The 26,797-nt window shown below is 33.6% G+C and overlaps 1 protein-coding gene across 1 annotated transcript; it reads left to right on the forward strand.

The window, feature by feature from the left end:
* Positions 1 to 26,797, forward strand: LOC132739820 (uncharacterized; the record flags this gene model as incomplete). Its single annotated transcript, XM_060727629.1, is given in 3 exon segments — positions 1 to 24; positions 1,031 to 1,148; positions 25,900 to 26,797. Coding segments are annotated over 2 exon segments (999 nt in total), but the record flags the coding sequence as incomplete, so codon positions are not given.

The raw sequence follows: 26,797 nt of genomic DNA on the forward strand, positions 1-26,797 counted from the left end.
GACTATTGAGAGAAAGGTTAGATGGTAAGTATAAGTAAACTTTTGTCATGTTTAGAATTTAATTAAAGAGCGCATTTCTTTTGCAATAATACCAGGTATTTTTGAAGTGGGTTTTGTCTACCATGTCCTGAATTATTAAGTATATAAAAGATTTTCCGAAGAGAGACATATAGTAGAACAATCAGTACGTTCCTACGGGGCACGGATATGTGTAACCATAGAAGCAATTTGGATTTAAACTTTAGACCACTTTCTGACTAAACCAAAGGTCATAGATATGTCAGCTGTTCTGCTGTTATAGCCATTCCTCAACAGTAACAACCTCTTTAATGCACTGTAAAATTAATATAGCTAAATAATTTGGCATAATGGATAGCTTTGATCCAATGGTTAACAGAATAGCAAGGGAAAGTCCAATATGCTTTTGCAAGCGATATAACTTACTCGGGTTCTTAAGGTGACACTTGTAACGTGAATACTGAAATTCAAATATAAACTGATGTCAAACTGATATTTGCTGTTTAAATGTACATTTTCCCATCCACTTTAAGATCTGTAACAAGTTGCAAATTGGCAGAATTGTAATCTAAAGCGGTTTTCACCAACATTTGTTTCTTCTAATTACCTTCTCTGATATTCCTTTAGCAACACAGTTGGTAGAAAGATTTGCCATTCTACTGGTAAAATGCATTAGTCTTTTATTTTTAGAAAAGTATCATGTCTCTTCAAATTAGTTCTAAAACCTGGTATTATATGTGTCCACATAGCAATAGTTAACAAAAGATTAAATGTACATTGTTTTGTTGTTGTTTTTTTTAAAACAATTAGTACTTATTTTGAACTTAACAATATAATTTACATGTTTATCTTCAACTATATTATCTTTATGTTAACAATTATTTAGTTTGTACATGCTTTCAATAGTTTATGTTGTGTGTAAACTCTTCTGTAAGCCTTGAACTGGAAAACTTTCTACAGATACCATTGATATTTTGATTCATCCATGAATGTATGTTTCTTTTCCGTTTAGAAGAAACCAATAAGACGATGGACATTATGTGTGAGAAACATGATGGTACTATAAGCACATGGCTTTGCATAGATCATGCAATCTCTTTTTGCAAATCTTGTATGGAAAAAGAACATAGGTAATTAATCATTTATGAGAACATACATTTACTTTATTCATTTAAACATGAGTAACAATCTGATTTTACATCACATAGGGAAGATTATGAATGAAAAAGCATGTATTGTTATATTCGAAAATAATGCTTCACATAAAATGGTAGATTAATTTATCTAGATTCATACTAACATAAAGGTTTGTTTTCCATTGGTGTTTGCAGTAAAAAGATTTGAAAAGAATTTGTAAACTACGGTTTTACATTAGATCCATCGCGTATGCTTGAAGAAAATTGAACCGCGAAAAATTGAAAATACGAAAGAGCGAAGACAAAAACAAATACAGGACGGAGACGAAACCCCCCAAAAAATCGTAAGGACAAAAATGCAAACATGTAAAAATACTATAATAAAAATGCACAGACACGGTGACAAAAACTCGATAAATTCACATCGATAATTATCACATTTTTATCACCGTGACTTTGTATCTTCATCGTCGTACTTTCCTGTTTTCTTCTTTGCTCGTTTGATATTTTTGCTTTAGTTATTTTCCGTTTTTCATTTCGCACTTTCGTTTTTTCGCATTTCGGTATATGCCATTTTAATTATTTAGCGGTACTTTGATTTCAATCTTTTACAAAATTAAAACGACAAAGATTATTATATTATATATATTACCATCAAAGGTTTAGAATATTTTGAATATTTGAATGTTTAGCAATTTCGTGTTGAATATTTAATAATTAATTTTATTCCTAATTTTGGTTTCATTTTTAGCTTACCTGAGTCTTGTCTTAAGGAACAAGGCTTAGAGCTTAAATATTTTATAGATATTATCATCTTTTTGTCCTTTAAAAAGTTGTTCAAATTATAGCCTTGGGGTCAAAACTGGCCAAGCCCCTGTTGGTAAGGTAAAAAACTTAAAAAAAGTCTTCTCATCGAAATTGACAAAAGCTACAAAAGCTAGAGGTTAGATAGTTGGCATGAAACATTGTTTAGTAGGCTTCTACTAAGATTGTTCCAATTATAGTCCTGGGGTCAAAATTGATTCCGCTCCAGGGTGTCATATTTTATCATTATATGTATATAGTAAAAACTTAAAAAGTCATCTTGTGTAAAGGAACAAGGCTTAAATAAAATAGTATGTATATAATATACACCAAAGTTGTTAAAAGCTTGTCTCTAGTGTCATAATCGGCCCTTACAAAAATAGTCTGTCTTCAGACAGCGAGTGCTTTTGGGCCAATGCCCCCTTGTTTTAAATAGTGTAGCATAGTTTAGCATAATCTCAATTTAACATTAAACGTAAATAAATTTGATCAATGTCTTATTATTATTTTATTTGTTTTGTTTTTGCTTATAAAACTTTAAGATAATAATAAAACCTTTTTATCGCGTTTTGTTTGGACAATCGTTATTTTTATGCCTTTTTAAAGCCCCTCCCCTTTCGAAGATAGACCACGTTATTTCCGCTAATAAACATAGAACTATTTATCACAAAGTCTTCATATTTCACATACTGATTGGTCATGACTAGTAGATGTTTCCTATTGATTTTGGGGTCATTATCTTGAAAACCTATGTATCATAGACTATTTTATATTACATATTAATAGTCATTTAAAGTACAAGACCCCTATTAATTTGCGGGTCACTAGTTTAAAGGTCAAGGTCACAGGGGCTTTAAATGTCAGAATGGTTTTCGAGCATTATCTTAAAAACTATTTATCACTTACTTTTTATGTTTCACATATTTGATTGGTTATAAAAAGTATATAATCCCTATTGATTTTTGGGTTTATGAGTCAAAGGTCAAGGTCACATGGAAAGTAAATGTTGTAATGATTTCGACTCATCTTCAAAGCTATATGTTATCAAGTCTTTTTGTTTCATACATTAATTGATCATCACTAGTAGGTGCCCCCCATTTTTTGTTTTGGTCCTAGGTCAATGGGCACAATAACCTTGGGAAAATTAAAAATTTTTCTCTTGAAAACCATAAGTTACCAAAATTTTTCACAAATTTTACATATTTTTAAATTTTTTATTGGTCATAAATATTTTGTTGTTTTTTTTGCATTTTGGGGGTTTCTGGGGGCAAAGGTCAATGTAACAAAGGGGGCCCTTTAAAAGTTTTTTAAGGTTTTTGGTCATTTTAAAAAAATTTTCAATCGCAAAGTTCCTTTATTTATTGGTCATGTGTAGAAGATTACCTTTACTGATTTTAAGGTCAAGATCACAGTAACCTCAAATATAAATGTGGTTTCCGTTTAATAACTATTGAATGGCAAGTCGTGCGGTGTTGGTATGATCATTAGTCATGGTCAGTAGAAGGCCTTTAAACATAAAGGGGTATCTTTGTCAAAGGTCAAGGTCACAATGACAATTCTATGATAATAAATCTTTATTCAAGCTACCCTCCAATTTGTATAACTTACTAATGATAGCTTTCATTCACTTTCAGTTCATACATTGGTCATTATTTATCTTTTTCATATCTAACACTTCCATGTACCCATTTATAGCAAGTTTCTATAACAAAATGACAATGGCTAGAAAGGGGGGGGGGCATATGTGTTGTTCGACATTTTGATCATTTTGTCCTAACACGCAATGCATGATGGTACGATGGTGAAAACGCGATGGTAAAATGGTCATAATTGTATTATTTATGTACGGATTTGACAAAACAAGACTTGCTACCAAACAAACATATTGATTAATTTAATATTCTTTTCAAAACCAAAAAGAATTAGAGATTAGATATTTAGCATGAACATCTTCAACTGAATGTCTACAGTTGTTTTCCCTTAGCAATAGCAACCCGTAATGTTTTCACACTTCCACCATTTCACTTACTTTTTGGTATCAATTTAAGATTAAAGATTAAAATCTGCTTTTTAGTTGGGACGTAGTCCGTCCCAACTAGTGTACTTACAAACCCGAAATTTCCAACCATACAGGGTAACGCCCACTGCAGTGACGTTTCATCACCATTCTATATGCTATATTGTTTCTAACATTTTGCAGGTAAGTTGAATTCATAGTGTTCATCCGACCATGACTGACGCATAACCGCCGCGAGTGAAAAATAGTGCTCTGTATTTCTGAAAACTTTGATTTATTGCGAATAGAAGAGAGATAAGAAAATTATTTTTTGGAAATCATTTGCAATTGAGCTTGAATAAAGGTATTAGAAATGTAGCAGATATAATTTGAAAGGTCGATTTAATCTATGAATGGAATGTTAATTGGTACATATGAGGCGAGTCACCTAAAAACCAACATAATGGGTTTGCGACCAGCATGAATCAAGATCAGGATCCATCCTGTTCGCTTACCAACTCTACTTCAAGTACGGAAACTGATAGCAAACAACATGGATCGCAGGCTGGTCTGGATCCATGCTGGTCGCACACGGACTATTTTGGTTTTGTCGTGACACGGCTCATATGAATTCGACAACTTCCGGTTTACTATATGACCTACTTGACAAGCATATCGACCTGTATAGCCCATAAGGTAAGTTTTAAAGCAAATATGTTATTAATTTGATGAATAATAATAGTAAGTTTATTTATTGATGTCAGTTCGTTCCGAGGACTAAAACTTTCGTTAAATTAATAATTTCGAAGTAATTTGGGGTGGGAGATCTCAAGTCTTTCGTCCCCAAGACATTTCGACCCTACTGTAGCCTAGTCTCAATTTTTAGACTGCATAACCGACAGATGTTACAAATTGATTTTACACAGATGTCTGCCTTTACAGGGAAAACTGGCATATACGCCTACAATTTGTTGGTCTTGTCACGGCCGTAACGTCGCTACCAAATGGGGCACATTCTCAAATATTTCAGAATAATTTTATTTTATCTTCATGTTTATACATTCATTAAGTTATAAACTTATTCAATGAATAAAGGTATTCTATGAAAGATTACAAAAAAATGATTTAACCCTCAATATGACCCATTTAACTCTTTTTTAAAGGCTGTTTAACCACCTGTATGAAATTTTCCAGCTGTAAAATAGACGGATTTTTTTTTATTTTACGCCCGTATAAAAGAAAATACGCCTTATGCTTTTTCTAATAGTATAGAATAAATTACGCCTGGAATACGGTTTTACGCACGTAAACCAGCCGTAAATGGCACGGATTCCGGGCGTACAAATGACACGTAATATTTAAATGAGCAGGAATTCAAAAATAAAAATTACGCCTGTAAAAATTCCTTTACAGCCTTGAAACTTGAAACTTGAAAACTTGATTTAACGCCTATTTCTACATATAGAATACATATTCAATGGCGTTGTACAGCTATATACCTTATATGTGCTACTCCCAGTGCTACCATACACAATACTCCCAGCAGTGCGACGGTCACAGTGATTGGGTCAATCCCCACCAACATGTAACAATCTACACCCCTAAGCACCCCTGCACATGATAACACATGGGCTAGACTTTATTATATATAATACATTGAAAATAATAAAAACACTAGAAATATACAAACATGCACAAAACAATTAGGAACAGACAATGCCTTCAGCGTCACTTAAAAAAGTGCAAAAAAGTTCTTGAAGTAAAATGATTTCAGTTGTCTTTTGAAAATTTCAACAGATTCGCATTTTCTCATATTAATAGGTAGTTCATTCCACAATTTTGGTCCTATCGTGCTAAAAGCTCTGTCAGAAAAAGTCCTCTTCTTATTAAAAGGAACAACATAACAACCAACTGAGGATTCAGATGATCTTAAGGTTCGTTTTGACACTTGATGAGACAAAAGCTCTATTAAATATGATGGTGCGTTTCCTACCGAACAGTTATACATGTATGTCAGTATCTTGAAACTGATTCGTGCTTTAATCGGAAGCCAGTGCAGATCGAATAATGCCTGTTTAGAACTATCATACTTGGAACGACCTAACACCAGTTTGGCACACATATTTTGAATACGTTGAAGTTTGGCTAATTCATTTTGAGATATGCCGTATAGAATGATGTTGCAATAATCTAAATGGGATATTACTAAAGATAAAACAAGTGTTTCAGCGGCTTCCTTTGTCAGATACTTTCGAATGCTCTTGATCTTGAAATAGTTTAACATAGCAGTTCTACACTTTCTTTTAACGTGATCTTTGAAATTTAGAGACTCATCCAAAAAAGCACCAAGATACCGTATACAATGTTGTGATTCAATAACATTACCACATATATTGATTTCTTTGGTGTTACACTTATTCAGCTGTGGACGACTTCCGAAAAGAATAAACTCTGTCTTTGAATTGTTCATTTTTAACTTGTTGCTGTTCATCCACTCATTTATATGTACTGCACAGTCCTGGAGGTCCCGAATTGCGCTTGCTTCTGCGGTAGGTGATGGTTTAAAACGTTTATTCGCAACGTGGTCGTCGGCAAATCCGTGCACGGAAATGGAGGGAGGTACAATGTCAAAGATAGTTCCTGCGTACGTCAAGTAGAGCCAAGGGCCCAAACAGCTTCCCTGGGGGACACTACAGTCAAGTTCCCGTTCTGATGACACATTCGAGTTAACACTCACTCGACAGCTACGCGGCCTCAAATATGAATCTATCCATTCCAGCGCAGATCCAAAGACGCCATATTGACTTTCAAGAACATTTAACAGTATGTTATGGTCAAAAGTATCAAAAGCAGCACTTAAATCTAGAGCTATCAGTGCAGTGACCTCTTGATGCTCCATTGCATCAAGAATGTCGTTTACGAGTCTAAGAAGGGCTGACTCACAGGAGTGAAACTGACGATAGGCCGACTGATTCGTTGGAAGGAGATCGTTTCCGTTTACATGTTTGTTTAGTCGATGAAGGGCGGCTTTTTCAATCAATTTGGACAAAAATGACAAGTTGCTGACGGGTCGATAGTTGGCAAATGTGAGTTCAAGACCAGATTTTTTCAACAGAGGCCTGACTATTGCCTTTTTCCATTTAGCTGGAAAAACACCTTGCGTCAGAGAAAGATTCACAAGCTGGGTAATCATAGGCAAAAGTTCATTGAGAAATGATTTCAATACTTTGGTGGGCAGAATGTCAAGCTCACAAGATTTAGTTTGTAACTGACTTATGAGCATTTTAATCTCATCCTCTGAAAGACTTTCGAAAGATCCAAACGGTGGTACGTCTTTGACCAAAGGTTTATAGTTTTCAAAATCTTTCAGAGACTCGCGTATCTTCTTGATCTTGTCCATAAAAATGGTCTGCGAATTTATCCGCAAGGGTGTTTTCATCTTCCACGGGTGGCATTGGGTTTTCTGACTTGCTTCCGGTAAGATCTTTCACAAACTGATAAAGCTTTTTAGAGTTACCTTTTGATTCAATTACCTTCTGACTAAGTGTTAATTGTTTCACATTTCTAAGTTCATAGTGATATTTGTGAAGTGCGGACTTATAAATTTCATAGTCCTTGGGTTGCCGATGTTTGCGCCAAAGTCTCTCTGATCGACGCATCACTCGTTTCAGGGACATAATACTTTCACTGAACCAGGGCTTCGGTGCTCTACATATTTGAATTTTCTCTTTTATAGGTGCATGTGTATTAAGGAGTTTCTCGATCTCAGTCTCAAACTGGTCAACAAAATTTTCCACAGAATCAGTACATATTGTCATTTGATTAAGGTCGTTAGCGAAACCCTCGTTGTCCATATCTTTAAAGTGCCGGAAAGAAATAGATTTGCTCACAATGTTCTCCTTTTTTACCCTCGTGACTACTTTAACAGCACAGTGGTCTGACAAAAACGGACCTGGTTCACATGAGAGTAGATCAACGCCATTTGCGAGTTCGGTGATCACTAGATCAAGACTATGGCCGTGCACATGTGTTGGAAAGTCAACATGTTGTAGCAAACCGAGAGCAAACAGGGAATTATTGAACTCTGAAACAGCGCTACTGTCATCATGAATGTGTAAGTTAAAATCTCCCATAATCATTAGATTTAAATACTTCGGAACTATGTCTTCTAGGAACTGAAAGAATTCTGTCACAAATTGATTTGGTGTTGCCAAAGATGGAGGTCTATATATACCAACACAGTGAATTGTAATGCTTTTGAAGATTAATTGCCACACTCCGTACTCAAAGCTTGATTTTGCACCGGAAAGCAGTCTACGCATGTTAACACCACTACGACATGTAAGTAATATACATGCACGTGCACGTCTATGTGTGTACAGCCGTATAAAATCCAGATTTTACGTCTATATTAAATTTACGCCCGTAAATTCCTTTTACGGGCGTACAAAATTCAAATTTTACGTCTATACTAATTTTTAGGTCTGTCCTAAAAGTATGCTTTGATTTCTTTGCATGATTTCTTTGCATCTGAAGAACAAGCTTGTCATCCTTGTTTAATTGTCACATGTTTCATAGAATATATTTATTTCTAAATCGTGGAACATTTGAGAAAATAAACCAGTAACAAACAACAAATCATCACAAACACAAAACCTGACCCTAACATAGATATATAACCAAAGAATTGCTTGTTTTTTAGGTTTATAAAATCAATTTTGTTTCAAATTTACAAACCCAATTGTTTGTTAAAAAGATTGTTATTTTTTAACTAAGCTCATGTAATGAGTTGACTTTTTCACTTGCTGTTCAATCTAGTTGCAGTTGTAGCCTCTACTTTTTGTGACCTTGCAAGAATCTTGTGTCTAAATGCATCATTTGCAATGTTGTTCCAACAATATCTATAAAATAGTAGCCATATCAAGCATTGTATAATATGCATTTCCTATTTTAATATTACAACAACTTTCCTCTTATCATTGAAGGTGTAAAGTTTTAAGTATAAGAATCTTGACATTTTGCCTATTTTCTGACATGCATTTTATAATGCCCCCACCATGATAATAGTAAGGGGGCATATAGCAATACCCCTTTCCGCCTGTCTGTGTGTGTGTCCATTAGTGCATGTCTATGTGTGTACGAAAACCTTGTCTGGTCAATGACTGCATCATGCATCAAGGGATTTTCAAATAGCTCGGAAAATATTTGTAGCATATTCAGACATTGATCATGCTTAATACCACAGCTCCAAGGTCAAGGTCACACATAGAGGTCAAAGGTAAGAAATCTTGTCCAGCCCATAACTTTGTTATTCATCAAGGGATTTTAAGATAACTTAGCACAAATATGAAGCATAATGAGATGCGATGTCATGCCCTTGGATAAGACCCTAGTTCAAAGGTCAAGGTCACAGTTACAGGTCAAAGTGTAAGAAAATCATTTCAAGCTAATAACTCTATCCTGCATTAAGGGTTTTTGAAATAACTTGGCACAAATTTGTAACATGATGTAATGGTAAAATATGCACAAGACTAAGACTCCTAACTGCAAGGTCATGGTCACACTAAGAAGTCAAAGATCAGAGGTAAGAAAAGTTGGGGGGTATGATGGTGAACAAGTGAGCACAGTCTCAAAGCCAAATGTCAATATAATTGGAAAATATCTGTGATGCTATGCACACTTAACATAAATTCTATGTCGAAAAGGGGCATTATTCTGTCAAAATGCTTGATCAATAACATCCTCCTGTGTACAGGTTGAGGACATATGATGAACATGCAAGTATGCAAAGTTTCAAAGCCATGTGTCAATGGACTTTGAAAATACATGAGGCTGTACGCAAACTTGGACATAGATTTTAAATGTCAAAAGGGGCATAAATCTGTCAAAATGCTTGATACAGTCACTTTCTTCTATGTACAGATTGAAAACATGATGGTGAACAAGTGTGCAAAGCTCCACAGCCAAATGTCTATGGAATTGGAAATTATTTGTGGTGTTGTTTTAACTTTAATATAAATTCTAAGTCGAAAAAGGAACATTATTAACTTTAACATAAGTGGTTAAGCCATCACCGACCCTCGGGGAGGGAGGCCTAGGATAGCTTTCCTTATTCTTTAAAAAGTCAAGCTTATAAGTTAAACTGCCGATATGAAATTAAAAAAATCTGATTATTTAAACTACAATTTCTATTTACCATGTCCATCTGTTCCAGCACTTTGCTTTGGTTTCGAACACATAGAATTTCACAGGGTTGTGTTCACTTCACCTTTAACGACATAATTATACATCGATTATACATGTATAATATTAGTTAATTTAAAGATGGAATAACAATGAGATCAGTATTAGCAATTGAATACAACAATATTGCATGATTTCATAATATCTCAAAAGATAAATTATACAATTTTCATGCTAATGCTGCATATTCAAAAATATAAAAGCTTCAACTCATTATCTTATTTCACTGTACAATTATTATAATGTCCAAACTGAGTCAACAGTGATGTTTATTGATGGTCTTAATAATAACTTAATTTGACAAGAATTTCAATTCAAATATTTTTATATTATGATATTTAATTATATTGTAAATGGTATTGTTTAGAGATTTAAAACATACCTTTCTGGGCTTTACGCTCAGTTAAATGTTGCACACATAAATACTCAGACAGCAATTCTCACAGTCTATACTGGTCCAAGCCTGCAATGTAATCTCATAATCTAAATTGATATAATATTATACATAATATGGTGTTGACCAGTGTCTTACTTATCAATTTCTATCATTTTTTTCTTGAACTTAAAATATCTAACATACTGTATTTAAGAAATGATGAAGATCTTCCTACATTTTTATTATACATGCAGATTTCTGTTTTAGTCAAGTTGAAAGAAAAACAAAACTAATTTCTGTACAATAGCACTTGAAAGTTATGATTTTAAAAAGCTAATCTGTTTCTGCATTAAATTTAATGTATGTAAAAGTTGTTTACCTGAAACTTTGACTTCGAATGATTCTGCTGTTTATCTTCTTGTCCAATGTTATAATCTACACATTCACACTTCAGTTAAAATCATTTCCAGATTCTTCTCATTTCTATTTACCACACTAGTAAGACTTTAAATGTTTTCTTTGAGAAATTAAAAATATGCATCCTTACATTTAAAACACAATAATAATAATCTACAGAATTGCTACAATATCAATTGTTTCCTTTGTGTTTGCACTGACCTCAATTCCTTTGAATTCAAACTGTTACTGTATTACTGGAAGGTTCCATTATAATTTTAAACTCTGAGGGATATCCAAAAACAAAAGCACCCATCATTTTATTTTTTACATTCATTTATATGTATAAACTATGTTTAATACCTAAAAAGATAGTGTACAATTATGTTTATGAAAGATAATTTAGCATGTTATTTTAACACAGATTCTACACATAAAATTTATAATGTTGCCTCTCCCAAACTAATCAAATAGAACAGTCTGGTCAGCATGAGTAAACAGAGTGAGTATTAACCCGCCATGCAAAGATGTATGTATAGATAAGAGGGAAGTACTTTTATCAGATCTGTGTTGTTAAATCTTAGTGGGTGCAGTATTTACTTTTCCTGGTTATAAGAAATTACCAGGCATTATTTGTACAATAGATTTAAAGCCTCAAGGGCATACTATGACTTAGTTTCACAGTAGGGTATAATGTAAAAGCACAATTTGCTTCATTATTGTATTTCTATCAAATACTTAGTAGCATTTAAATATTTGATATTGATAACAAGTTTGATTCATGTTTTTTTTTTCTTAATTATACATAACTCTCCTTCAAAGTAATGGAGTTTATTGCCTTTTGTAAGTTTTTCACAAAAATGTTAGAGACAATAATTCTAAATCTCCACATATAAGTAGATCTCATTTATCAGAAGTGCAATGCCTAAGAACCATAACTCTTTATTGTATGATTTGGGGGTTATTTCCCTTTTGTACTTTTCCTTGCTTATTTTTTGTCTTAATCATACAACTTTTAAAGTATTAGAAATATTAATTTAAAACTTCACAGAGGGATAGATCTTTTTGTGTTAAGTTCAGTGTTTCTAAGAACCGTATAAAACTATTTTGCATAATTTTTAAGGTGACAACGGAGTCAATTATCACTGAAAATACCTAAAATGAGATTTTTGCTAAGTAGATTTATCAACCTTTTCTGAACACATTCGTGATTTAATTTTGGAAGCAGTTAGTCCAAAAAATGTGTTTTTAAACGTTTTAAAACGGTACCTATACTATTTGTAACTGCTACTCGCGTAACCTGTCGATTATCGATAACGCTCCGCCCCCTGTTGAGGCATCAATGAGGGAAATCGGTAGTTCCATATATCCGTGAATTACAGGTCCATACTTCTCGTAATACATGTATCGTACAACTACCGTACATCTTTTACGAATATCTCAACATTTAGCCTTTTTTTATAAATTAAGAAATTGTCGGCCAATGTACGTAACATAAATAATTAAGCATAGCAGCAAATCGCACAACCACGGGGTTGAATAAAAATGTAGTTGCTAAAATATCCATAATGTGTGAAAATAATTTGTCTGTCCCGTTAATCTGATAGATATTACATTGAGTTGATAGACTTTTGTACGGATTCAAGGGCTTACTTTACATTCAACCTCGTTTTCTATCAATGTCGAGTAAAACAACAACAAAAACAGACAACATTTTTATGTGAACTCCTATATGACTTGTGGTAAGGTGTACCTGACAAATTTCTAAACCATTTTAGATTGTCTAAGGATGATTATTTCTCTATGAATAAAAAAAAAGATATTAAAATATATTTTCAGTGAAAATAAATTGTTTGCCAGTAAATCGGACACAGTAATAATAAATCTGGGACAAAGTATGAAATTTATTGTCTATCCCGGTAGAAACTGGATCTCTATGCCGTGCATAGATGATATTCATAATAGAAGTCAAGAAGGCCATATCATAATGGTCGAGTAATACCTTTTATTTCTATTAAAATATGTGAAGCATTATCAATTTGGTGGAAAAAATATATAATATCCTATTCTTATTTGTACATCTACCATGGACTTTAAAAGACTGTCAGAAGCTCAGTTTTTTGTTATTTTATTTTATATTTTAACGGAATTTCATACACGAATACACAGGCAGAGTGACACTGGTATAATACAATAATAATGCTGATGATAATAATAATAAACTTCAAAAAGGAAACAATTAAATACCCCGCTAGCGATGCGCAAATGCGTTCCATTTCCCCCCACTGAGTGCCTCAAATTTTACCGATAGTCACGTGACATGTGCGAAAGATACCAGACGAACAGTAAATCACGTTAAGAATTGAAGAAATTTCGGCTATAAACTGATATTAATCAGCAGCTTTTTAATTGGTCAGATGTCACTGGGTCATAAAATGTTGTTAGAGTATGTTACCGCAACTTGTGACCCTCTCTGGTGCGATATTTGTGTATTATGCAATTATTTAGCGTGAAACGTAGGGGTCCGAGAGAGAACAGCCGATTTATGACACTTCGTTTGATGCGGGTCGGACTAACTTTGAATCGGCATAACTTTTTTAATAATCAAGCAATTAACATGCGGTTTAAAGCACATGAAAGGAAATTCATTTACGGAGGGAACCGTGTCAGGGATTTTTGTTTGCTCAATCAGCGACTTAATTATCTTTAATTACGTAATATGTATGGTGAAAAAAGTCGCATAAAATGTTTGACGTTACGTAATATATTTTTGAGAAAAGATAGAAAAAATTTGAGACACGGTTCCCCAGATAATAGAGGTAAGGTTATTTTCCAAAAGTTTGATGACAAAAAAATAAAAAATGACTTTGATATGACGATTTAAAATTTTAGGATTTTTATTCAAAATCAATGATTTACAAAAGCATTTTTTTCAAATATGTTATTTTTTATGCTGATCAGCGACATTTAATGCATAAAGATTAAATAAATAACAATTATTACTAAAATAACTTGGTTTAAATTACATTTATGTGAGTACCACGGAAAGTGTCTGTTGTCACCTTAAGTTACTGCTCTTTGCACTTTTTCACTTTTAATTATTGTTAGCATAACATGAAAGGTGTAAGTACTGGTATCAGTTTATACAAATATTAAATGAAGAAGAGGTCAAACTTATTGAAGACTGACGTTAAATTTTCTTAGGAGTAGCAACAAACTATATCCAGATGAATACATTTTCTGGGCATAGAATAATATTTCAACTTTTTAATGACTAGATTCCATGCAACTAAAGAACCTTAGAGTACACTTTTACAGCCGTAATTTTATTTTACGGGCGTAAAATGGAACTTAAGCATTTTTGATTCATTTTTACAACACCTCAAAATTCTAAGTCAAATTTTACGTCTGTAAAGAAAAGTACAGCCGTAAAAAATAGAAAATTACGTCTGTAAAGAAAAGTACAGCCGTAAAAAATAGAAAATTACGGCCATACTTTTCATGTTTTTCTTGCTCTTAAAAAATTACGTGTGTTTTACGCCTGGAAAAGTGGTTTTACGTCCAATTTCCGTGTCTTTTCCTGCTACTTTACGGCTGGAATTTTCGTACGGGCAGTAGCCCAAAATAGGTATATTTTCCCCTTAAAATGCTACATGTAATATTTTCCTCTTAAACCCCTGTGCACATTCTTCACAGGAGGATAACTTAACATTAGCAAGAAGACAGAAAGCTGTCCCTATAGATAGCCTCTGCTATTACCATGCATGTTAACCCATTACTTCATGAGCATTTTGTGAAAAATGGCTGTTTTCATTGAAAAGTCTCCCGTTACAAGTTCAAATTGCTATAATACTATAAAAACTGCTTCAACACTAATCAAACTTGGCACAAATGTTGACTGGACCATTGCCCTTGCAACAACATGCTCAGGCTTAAATTTTCTGTTACCATGGCAACGAGGGGACATCTCAAAATTGCCAAAAATCACTATTTTGCGTTGATTTTTTCTATCAAAATTGATTTCAAAGTGCTGCAACTTCTCAATGGATTGAGATAGAGTCAAATGCTTTTCAGCGTTGGTTACACGTTAGCTTATAATCAATCTGGGGTCATTTACAGCCTCTCACAAGTCCAAAATTTTCTTGGCACATCCCCCATCTGGCAACCCCCTGATATATCTTTTGGTTGGGGGGCCGCGCCGAAAAAGAGGTCACTTTTTTAACAACATTTCTCAAACAAAAACAAGTGTTTGGGGCCTAAATAAGGCATTTTTTCATCATTTGAGACAACAAAAAGGGGGGGGGGTGAAAAAGGCGTTAAAAGGCGTGTATATAAAGTAATGGGTTAAAGGAACTCCACTGAGCTTTAAAAGCCTAAAAACATAAATGTGTTAGGGCACTTTAAACAGAAATATGCAAAGATAGTTAAGAAATATACTTTGAAATAAATTGAACATATTTTTATGCTTTTTTAGCTGGATTTGGATGAAAAGCGTTAAAAAGCTTTTCATTTTGCATATTTTTTTTACATTTTGAATAATTGTTCTGGAAAAACGAAGTGCGTGAATGATCTGAAAGTTTGCACAAAGATTAGTGGTCTAAACTTACATAAAATGGTACATTTATCTGAAAAAAATATTTTTAGTGCCATCATGTCAAAATACCTCGGTGGAATCCCTTTAAATTGAATTAGAATTGAATCTTTTTAAATGTATGGGTAAATTCCATTCTCAGTGGTTGGAATTTGATTTTCCCCTTTTCTGATTTATCAAGCTATATTTTCCCCTTCAGAAAGCCACAGGTTGTTTTGAAAATTGAAAAAAAAAATCTCTGCCACCATGATAATTGTTAACCTGAAAAATCTTCAGGCACGGAAAGGGATTTGAACCCCAGACACACCATGTTGTGAAAATGTCAACACAACAGCAAGGCTGTTGGAAATGATCTATACCTGTTCTCACTACATGGTTGAAGTAATTTAATCAGTGTTAATTAGACATTTAACAATTTTTGATAATACTGATATTCACATTTTATTCACATATCTACATGTAATAAATAAATATCATAATAAAATGATAAGAACATTTTCTATTTTAGTGGTAATATGCAGAGTAAATGAAGAAATATTATTATCATAAATTTTCAAATTTTATGTCATTACATGCTGTACACAATCATATTATAGTGTACACATATTAGATAATTTTGAAGATGAAATCTCTAAATTGATATTTTCAGGGAAATAAAAGATCATTTACTCCAATATTCACTTGGAAAGGCTGGTACATGTAATAAGCTAGAAAAAAGAATAAGATTAAAGAATTTAGACAAGAAGATGATCACAAACAACAGGTACTTGTATGATATTTGATGTATATTTCAAAAATCAAACTATTTTCCAAAAAGTATTCATGAAAACATATGCCTTTTTACCAGTGTCACCACAGGCCAGATTACCTGACCCATTCCCAGTGGCAAACAATGCCAAATATGCTTATTTTTTTCAAGTTTAGAAAAAATCATAATCGAGTCAAAATTCCTGTTATCAAAGCTGACAATTTTTCTTCATTCCATTTCAATCCAATATGGTACCAGACATAGGATGTTCAAAAACACATTTTATTGTCATTTTTTATGTATTTTTTATGCTTTGAATGATATAAAAAGTCTATTTGTTGGATTAACAACTTTGTACATGGTATACAATTTGTTGGATAAACAACTTTGTACATGGTACTGAATATTTTTCCCAATTAAGATGCAAAATTTCCTAACCTGTGCTAGGAAATTTTTCCTAAAATATGTCTAGGAAAAGGCTTGAAACTGAAATTGTTTAGTTTGCATTTCTAATCTACATACTGAAATAGTCCAAGACTTGTTCATATATAGTACAGCCTAAATAAGAGTGTCAGTGCATGCTCACAGTTTATTATAGTGTAAGTTGAGAACATACTTCAAAATTTTCTGTCAATTGGCATTAAGATTCTGCCTATGACAGTCTTTTTCCTATGCTGAAAATGATCACTTACATGAAATATCATAGTATGGTGTTTTAAGGTTGTACAAATCAATCATACAGGGCATTACAAGGAACTGCAAAATTTACAATACTGTTGCCTTGAACAAGACCTCAATATTTATACGAATTTAACAATACAGTTCATCCTTATGAACATTGTTTACATTTTGATTATTCAAGATTGAAACAAATGAAAATATTCAATAGCAAAGCACAGCTGTGAAGTGATTGTTTTCCCACCAAATGATTTAAATATGTACAAAAATATTTCCTTCCCTTTGATTGACCATTTTTGTGTCGCCTTTAGGGAGTAGTGGCGACATATAGGGATCACTTCTCCGTCGTCTGTCTGTCCGTCTGTCTGTCTGTCTGTCTGTCCGTCTGTCTGTCTGTCTGTCCGTCCGTCACAAAACTTGTCCGGACTACTCCGCATAAACTACTGGTGCAATTTCATCCAAACTTTACAGGAATGATCAGTACCAAGTCTAGTTGTGCATATTGTCAGCATTTTCCGGTTCAATGATTTTTGTCAGAGTTATTGCCCTTTTATAATTTTTAATTTTAAAGTTTGTCCGGACTACTTCTCTTATACCACTAATGCAATTTCAATGAAACTTTACAGGATTGATCTGTAGCTCAAGTCCTTGTGCATATTGCACGGGTTTTCCGGGTGAATGATTTTTGGCCGAGTTATGGCCCTTTGATAAAAAGGTGTTTTTTCTGTGTGTTGCCAGATACGCAAAAGCTTGTCCGGACTACTCCTCATAAACTCCTGGTGCAATTTTATCCAAACTTTACAGGAAGTCTAGTTGTGCAATGTCTGTCTGTCTGTCCGTCTGTCACAAAATTTGTCCCAACATGAAATTGGCCATCATGAGGCGACACATGTGATTACTGATCGCTCTTGTTTTCTGTTTAGTGTGCCTTTAATATTGCTAAGATCTGCTTAATTGACAGGCTGTTTTTAAAGTTTGAAGTGATAATCTTTGAAACATTCATATTGGTTATTAAACTAACCATAATTTACATTTATTTGTAGCAAATAAATAATTATACCTTTAAATTGTATGCCGTCTAAACAAATTAATTGTATATTGTCTGAACATATGTGACAGAAAAAATATCACAAAAAGGAAGTCAGTATTAATATGAGTATTTATTAAAGAAATTGTATTTCAAATATATCTAAAAATTAAATAGTGTTATTGAAAGTCATTTTGTATGACAGACACACAAATCTAGTGCTCTGCATTATGAATGTATATAAGAAGAGATAAATAAGATAATTTAAAACATTTTTTGCAAATTTTTGCAGTGTCTTCATATAATTGTTGTTGCATTTTTTTTAAGGTGGACATGTGTTACTGTCAAGCAAATGAAGATTAGCACCACAGTCTGTGGGAATCTCCAGTTTCCAGATGTAGTGATCATAACTGTATAGGCACCGATATGAACACTTGGGACTACATATAGTTGGACTATTTTAGAGGGGTAGTCTGAGTTACCACTTCAGTTGAATCCCCTGTCAAGAACATTGTGTTGAAGGAAAATGTTAACTCTAGTTGTTTTGTAACCATGACACTTACCCAGCAGTGATATATTAAACCAATTGTGATATTTTGACTGTTTCCCCAAAAGTTTCCATGAATTGAAGCTCCTGGGACTTGTGTAACATATGACTGCACATTCCAAAATTTATTAAAATATTGTGTAATGTTTAGCAATGTTGTTTAAATACATTCAGAGCTAGTATAACATGTATCTTAGCTTGCCTGGTTAAATGAAAAGTAATGAACCTGAGAATTGAAACTAGAATAAATTGTTGTTATTAGTCCCCTTCTGTTATCACCAAGAGGGGACAAAAGGCTGACCCCTTTCTGTATGTCAATGAAATCTGAATTCTGATATTACTCAAAAGGTACAAAAGCAAGGTTCATCGTACTGGTATCTGATATAGAACCATACTCAGATTTAGAATTTTATTATAGTTTATGCTCTTCAAAAGGGAGAGAATACAGTTGCGGTCTTAACCATCTGTCTGTATGGACTCAATTGATATTATGGATAAATAGCCGTGTTCATTCTATATATACTTTTACTTGTGGGGAACTTGTACCTATGAGGAAAAAATGTTTCTTATGGTGTTTTTGAGATTTTAGGTGATTAAAGAAAAAAAAAACACATTGTGAACTTAGATAGACATCCGTCCTTCACACTCTTGTTCTGAATATGAATATAACTAGATACGTATTAAAGGGATTTTATGTAAACTTCACAAAGTGATAGAGACTTTTGAGAGGAAGTGCAGTGTCCAAGAAACATAACTCTACCTTGCTTCATGTTTTAATTATCTCCCGCAAGCTAAAAATGCTTATTCCAAACTATCACTGAAACTACACCCAGTTGTACAGACTCAAATTTGCCAAGGTGTCAAAGAACCATAACTGCATTCCTTAGTTTTTTAATTATCTCTCTTTTTAATAATACATAACTTAATTATGCTTGCCAAGAGAAATACTGGAAAAGAGTTGATGGAATTTGATTTAAATTTTACACAGCAAAAACATTCAAGTGAAAGGAAGTGCATTTTCAAAGAACCATAATTTTTCCAATTATCATCTCTTATAATACATCAACATTAAAAATATTGGTTGTCTGGAGTAAATCTTTTCAATGATATCTCACTCAAACTAAATACAGTTGTAGAGACTAGTGAGCAGAAGTATTGTGTCAAATAACAAAAATTCTACATTACTTAGTTTTTGAATGTTCAGAGAGATGATTAAAATATTGCAGGAATTTGATTGAAACTTCATACAGTGAAAGAGATTAGCATGAGAAGTGCAGTGAACACTTTAAAGCCACCATAAGTTCAAATGATATGGCCACATTCATATAATGTGATGCAAAAATATTGACCATTTGAGTGTTTTCTTGATACTGATACAGAAAATTTAATATATTTATATCACAATTGATTATTATTCCCCAACTTCTAATAAGTGGGGGTATATTGCTTTGCATTTGTTTGTCTGTCTGTTGGTCCGTTGGTCCGTAGACCAAATGGTTTCTGATCAATAACTAAAGAACACATTGGCCTTGGACTTCAAACTTGGTATGGTGATTGGTCATGACCAGCAGATGAACCCTATTGATTTTGGGGTCAAGGGGTCAAAAGTCAAGGTAACATTAACCTTGTAAGTAGAAACAGTTTCCGGTCAATAACTAAAGAACGCTTAGGCCTAGAAATTAAAACTTGGTATTGTGATTGGTCATGACCAGCAAATGATCCAATTGATTTTGGGGTCAAGGAGTCAAAAGTCAAGGTCACATTAACCTTGTAAGTGAAAACGGTGTCTGATCAATAACTAAAGAACGCTTAGGCCTAGGAACTTAAAACTTGGTATCAACTACTGTTCATTAACTGAATTGTGCACTTTATATTTATCAACAGGCAACACCCTTCACTCATTGAATTATCTACCCCCGAATTAGTAAAAAATGGTTATTTTGATCCTTCAAGAACGTCCCAACTGCAGTGCCTTCAGCACTTTGATTGTTTATAGTTTAAAGTATTATGTGTTCCTTGTCATGTTATCATATTCAGATGAGCGCTTTTAAGTCCATCATGGCCCTCGTGTTTCTATAACTGGCTATAACTTTGTTATTTATAAATGGATAAATTTAGTATTTAGACACAACATCTTTTTGATCAGGACCTTTATATCAAACTCAAATTGACCTTGACCTTGATGGTCAAATTATTATATTTTCGCTGATTATCGCTATAGTTGGCTGTAACTTGGTAATTTATCCATGGATTATTTTCATACTTGGACAAAACAACCTTTTGGACAAGACCTTCTGAAAGGTAAAACTGACCTTGACTTTGAGCTTTAAATTATCTTCACCGCAAAGGTCAAAGTATTGAATTTTGGTAAAGTTGTCATAATTTTGTTATTTATGTACTGATTGATTCATACGTCGACAAAACAACACTTTCGACGAAACAGACATATGGAATTATTTAGATATGACATTGACCGTCAAATCATAATATTTCGCCTAAATATTCTTAACTTTGTCATTTATTTATAGAAATGATTCATACTTGACAAAATTACAAGTGTGACAAGACAAACCTCTAAAATAACAAAAAAGGAAAAACTGAATCTAAATGCCCCCGAAGGGGTCCTCACGACCGTAAAGGGATAGGGGGCATCTAACTTAAACATAATAAAAGAAAACAAAACATTCCGTAACAATATAGTAAGGGGCCATTAGCCCTCTTGATTTTTCGCTTGTGGGAAAAAACTTCACCCTAAAACACTTTTTTGTATCTTATTGTTTTCTCGTCTACGGTAAGTATCTTGCCCTTTGCCCCTAGTTTTATTTCCTTTATTTACCCCCCTCCTTCCCTGGGTCTTCTGTCCCCTTCCCCTGTGCTCTTTGACTTTAATGGCCTATTATTCAATCATTTTTTTGTTTTCTTTGAGTTCCTTAACAGTTACCAATTATTTCTCCTTATGTACTATTTTAGTGATTAACCTACCTATGCTCTGCCTTGTGCCCTGTCCTGTTTTTGTTTGGGGTCCTCCTGAGCTCCTTGCCACTGGCTCTTGTCGCTGGATCGTGTGGGGGTTGCGTTCATTGAACGCCGTCTTTCCTTGTTGATCTTGTTTATCATATTTCAGAGGATTGTTTACAATAAGCCTAGTTGTGCATACTCTGGCACAGTTATGGCTCCTCAATGGTCTGTTTTTCAGTATAATAAGCTATCCACGCTACATCTCGAAAACCACAGGAGGGATTTCAGTAAAACTTTACAGGATTGTTTGTCACCAAGCCTAGTTGTGCATAATTTTTTAATTTCCGCTTGATTTTTTTTTTGCATAGTAAGGCCTCCCTTATAGTTAATTTTCAAGTAAAGTGAGAATGTTGGCGCTTCATCACCAAAACCGTTGGGGGAATCCAGTGAAACTTGAAGGGATTGTTTGTCATCAAGCCTAGTTGTACATAATTTTTTGATATTCTGCTATAATTCTTTGGCACAGCTATGCCCCTTAATGGTCTTTTTTTAAGATAAAATTAGCTCAAAAACCAGTGGGTGGATTTCGCTGAAAATTTTTACAGGAATGTTTGTCACCATGCCTAGTTGTGCATAGTGTCCTGATTATTTTGCACAGTTATGATCTCTTGATGGTTATTTTCGAGTTCTAAGCTTGTCCCCCTTAATGGTCGGTTTACAAGTATAGTCAGCTTGTTCAAGCTTCAACTCCAATAGCTGGTGAAAGTTCACAGTATTTGTTTGTCGCCATGTTGTGCATAGTCTCTTAATTTTCTATTTGAATTTTTTTTGGCACAGATATGAACCCCTAAATGGTCAATTTTCGGATGAAGTAATCTTGTATTCGTTATATCTCCAAAGCCACCGGATTGTATATCACTAAACCTAGTTGTGAAATCTCTCTTGATATTCTGTTGATATTTTGGCACAGCTATTGCCCTTAATGGTCTACTATTTGAGTACAATAAGCTTGCCCATGCTACATCTTCAAAACCGATTGGAAGATTTCAGTGACACTGTGCAGGATTATTAATGTCACCAAACTTATTTGTGCCTAGTACTTTGATTTTAAAGTAAATGCACTTTATCCATCCATCAACTCCAAAACCACTTTCAGTGAACATTAAAAAATTGCATGGTGTCATGAAAGCTGAGTTGCATGCATGTGTCATGATTTTTTTCGCACAGCTATCTGCCCTTGATGTCGAATTATATTAGAAAGAATTATTTAGACCATTTCTCATACAAATGGAATTTCAATGGAATTTTAGGAATGATAGTTATCAAAGGCAGTCGGGCGTATATTACCGTATTTTGGCGAATATTGCAGATTTTTCGTCAAAGCTTCCATTAATTTCACTTTTCAGTGACATCTCTAGTTTTTCTTTAATTTTCTTTAATAAATCTACTGTTCTGAACATGCGCACCAGAAAATACTTAAGTACGAAAATAAAAAAGACAGAACTCGCGAAAACACAAATAGACGAAGACAAAACACGAAATCACGATGAGGAAGACACGCTAATTATTCACTTGATTTGTCGACTTTTAGGGGGGGGGGGGGTTTAGTGTGTGTTTTTGTATAGCGATTCACCTGTGTGCATGCGTGCGTACATGCGTGTGTGTGCGTGTTTTTGTGAATAGATTACAAAGTTGTTCAAAGAATATGATTCCATACAAAAATCTGGTGGTCAGTAATAATAAAAAAAAGCAAAAAAAATCTTCTTAAATCGAGGAAATAAGAATCCCTACAGAAAGCCCAAAACGAGACAAAATTGAAAATGTTGCAGGCTCGGTTTGAGTGAGCTTGTTCATGGACGGCACTGTCAAGTGCAAACTACCGTCCATGCCCTCTAGCACCGACCTAAGCAGATTTAACATGAGCTGGTACAACTTTGAATTTTGAAACATTCAGAGACTCATAAGGCCTAGATTATAGATCTTTTGCATAAGGCATTATCTGGTAGACCTCTACCAAGATTGTTCAAATTATAGAGCTAGGGTCATTGATATTTATGATGTTTATATAGTAAAAACTTGAAAAATCTTCCTGTCAAGAAATACAAGGCTTGGAGCATTGATATTTGGTATATGATATCATATCAAAATTGTTTAAATTTTGCCACTAGAATTAAAATTGACCCCAACCCGGGGGTCATTGGTTTTCCTTATATGTATATAGTCAAAAGTTAAAACCCTTTTTCTCTGAATTGACAAAGGCTAGAGGTTAAATATTTGGCATGAAACATTGTGTAGTGGCTCTGTATAAAAATTTTCAAATTATAGTCATGGGATCAAAATTGGCCCTTCCTTAGAAGTATTGATTTTCATTATATACATATAGAAAAAAACTTAAGAAATCTTCTTTTTGTATGTTCAAGGCTAAATGTTTTGACATTTGGTATGCATTGTATATTTATAAAACCAACCATATGTCCTCTACCTAAGTTGTTCATATTTTGCCTCTAGTGTCAAAATCCTATTCATGGATTATAGGGTTTCCTTATATGTATATAGCAAAATAACCTTCTTCTCTGAATTGACATACGTTAGAGGTTAGATATTGGGCATGAAACATTGTGTTGTAGAAAACCTTCAAGATTATTAGCTCAACAGAGCCGATGAGCTATTTGTATCAAAGTGGGACGCGCCGGCGTCCGTTGTCCATCGTCTGTCGTCATGCGTCTACATTCATATTTTTCTCTGATACTGCTTGGCATATTTACTTCAAATTTGGTCTGTAGCATCCTTGTTAGCAGTCACATTTACACTTGCTCATATCTTGTATCTTGAAAGATTGTTTAAATTAAATCTTAGGAGTGAACAATTTGTCCTGCACATTTACTGTTAGACCGATCAATGTGACAATAATGACAATCTTCAATTGCAAGTTTATAAGCAGTATCGTTAGTACTCGACATTTTTTTCAATCAAAACATTTAAAAAAAATTAATATGTATTAAGTTTTGCCTTAGCATCTAAAGTGCAAAACATATCAATTATATAGACATTCTATTGCCTTACTTATTTGGATGTAAATAACAAGTATAGTATTCCATAAACAACTATTAAGATCATCTAACAATGCTTTAACAGGTACACACTGTATATAAACATTTCCGCAAGTTTTGCTATTCATACATAAATTTCAGATGAGCTATTGTTCTCGAAGAATATATATTTTAATATATTTTGTTCGCGAAGGAAAGATAAAAAAAATCCATCAATTCATACAAAGGCCAAATTTTAAAGAACGGAATTAAGTTTCAATAATTAAGTTAATGGAGACATATTGTTTTTGCCCTCTCCGTCTGTCTGTCCGTCTGTCCGTCCGTCTGTCTGCATTTAGTTTGTCTGGCCTTCACGGGTCAAACTAATGGCGGGATTTCAATGAAACTTCTCGGGGGTGATCAGTACCATCCCTAGTTGTGTATATCGCCAGCAAGTTCCGCTTGGTTGCACAAAATGGCCCCCTGTGCTTTAAATAGAAACATCTTGTCCGGCTTTCAAAGGTAAAACTGCTGGTGGGATTTCAACGAAACTTCACAGGAGTTATCAGTACCATCCCTTGTTTTGGGAAACATATGTTTTTGTGACAAGTATTCAAATTGCTGTTATTCATACTTTATTATGCTAATGGTGAATGGTTATCAGATTGATGAAAAGGTTACTAATACTGATAGTTCACATTTTTCCGATGTAAAATTAAGATGAAAAAAAAAACAAAAACAATATATTTCAAAGAAGTGATTTACCATAAATAATGACAAAGGTAATGATGGATACTTATAGTGCTAGTTATGTTCAACGGGTGCAAAAAATGTTGTTATAGTTACTGTGGAATTACCGTCAAATATTTTACTTTGAGTAACACAGGGTCAAACTCGAAATCCTTGGGATTTAGAGTCAAACAGGTTATTTTCTTTATTTTGTAAGCTATCCACTTGCAAAATACTTATGTCTGCTTCTAACGGTCATTTGTATAAATATGTAGAATTATAAATTCAAACCGAAAATGAATTAAAAAATAGTTTCTTCATTCATTGTGTTCAGCGTTCTTTATTATTCTCACTGACTGAAAACAGTAATACAAAATTGAAAGCAAAACGACAATTTAACATGAATAACCTTATTCAAGGGTTATTGTATAGATACTAACATTAATGTATACGTGGTTCAGAATCGCATATCAGTTTTTACAAATATGATTAAATTAACTTACATAACATCTAAAACTATTATACATATTTACTTACGTAGGTATTACAATTTTGTATGTCCTTTTAAATATAAGATTTGAGCTAAAATTGAGTACGTATTTATACTCATTATTTTCTTATAGGAAGTGTTCAGGGCTACGGAAACGCACAGAAAGACATACACACGATAAACCTGTATCTATTGCAGTAAAGGAGTCACTGGAACAAAATAATAGAATTGTGACAATATGCGTACTACCTAATGGAGAGTATCTTGCACAGTTTGCGACAATGCCCGGTTATGAACTGTGTAAGCTCAACAAAACTTTTCATACTGTAGCACGTTGTGATTTACTCGGGTCTGTAAACGCAAGCATGTGCTACATAGGTAACAACAAAGTTGCTTTTAATCTTAGTGACAACCAACTACAGTTTATAAATGTCAAAAACTTACACATTCTTGAACAAAAAGTTACTTTGATAGGAATAGTGCGACACTTGGCCTGTCATGGGGAAAAGATTTATGCATTTAATGGCAGAACTGTCTTTTCTTATACCATAGATGAAATACAAGTACGTCGACTTTGTGAGCTTCCGAAACGTGAATTAGTGTACATTCATATGGAAAGAAGTATGACGGTAAGCGATAATGGGGATTTTATTTATTGTACAAATCAGAGTGGTCATGTGTATCAAGTTGATAGCAGTGATGGAAATGTTGTATTGGAGTTGAATTTACATAGACTTCAAGTGCCCCAGAACAAAGTTGTAGAAAACAATAGTCTTTCAGTCAAATCTGACTTTTCTGGTGTCGAGATCAATCTCAATTCACCAGTAGATGTGTGTTACCTCGGAAACGGTACAGTCATTGTCTTTGACAGTGAAGGTCATATTATTCAAATTGAAAGTCATGGCGATTATTCTATTCAAACAATAAATGAAATGAAAAGAAATTCTATCATCACCTTCATTTCTACCATATATGACAGATCAACATCCAGTCTTATTGCGATAGATGGTGGTACTATAAAGATTTTTAGA

This window comes from Ruditapes philippinarum, unplaced genomic scaffold (assembly GCF_026571515.1).
Source record: "Ruditapes philippinarum isolate M1 unplaced genomic scaffold, ASM2657151v2 ctg11890_1_1_1_1, whole genome shotgun sequence".
NCBI lineage: Eukaryota > Metazoa > Mollusca > Bivalvia > Venerida > Veneridae > Ruditapes > Ruditapes philippinarum.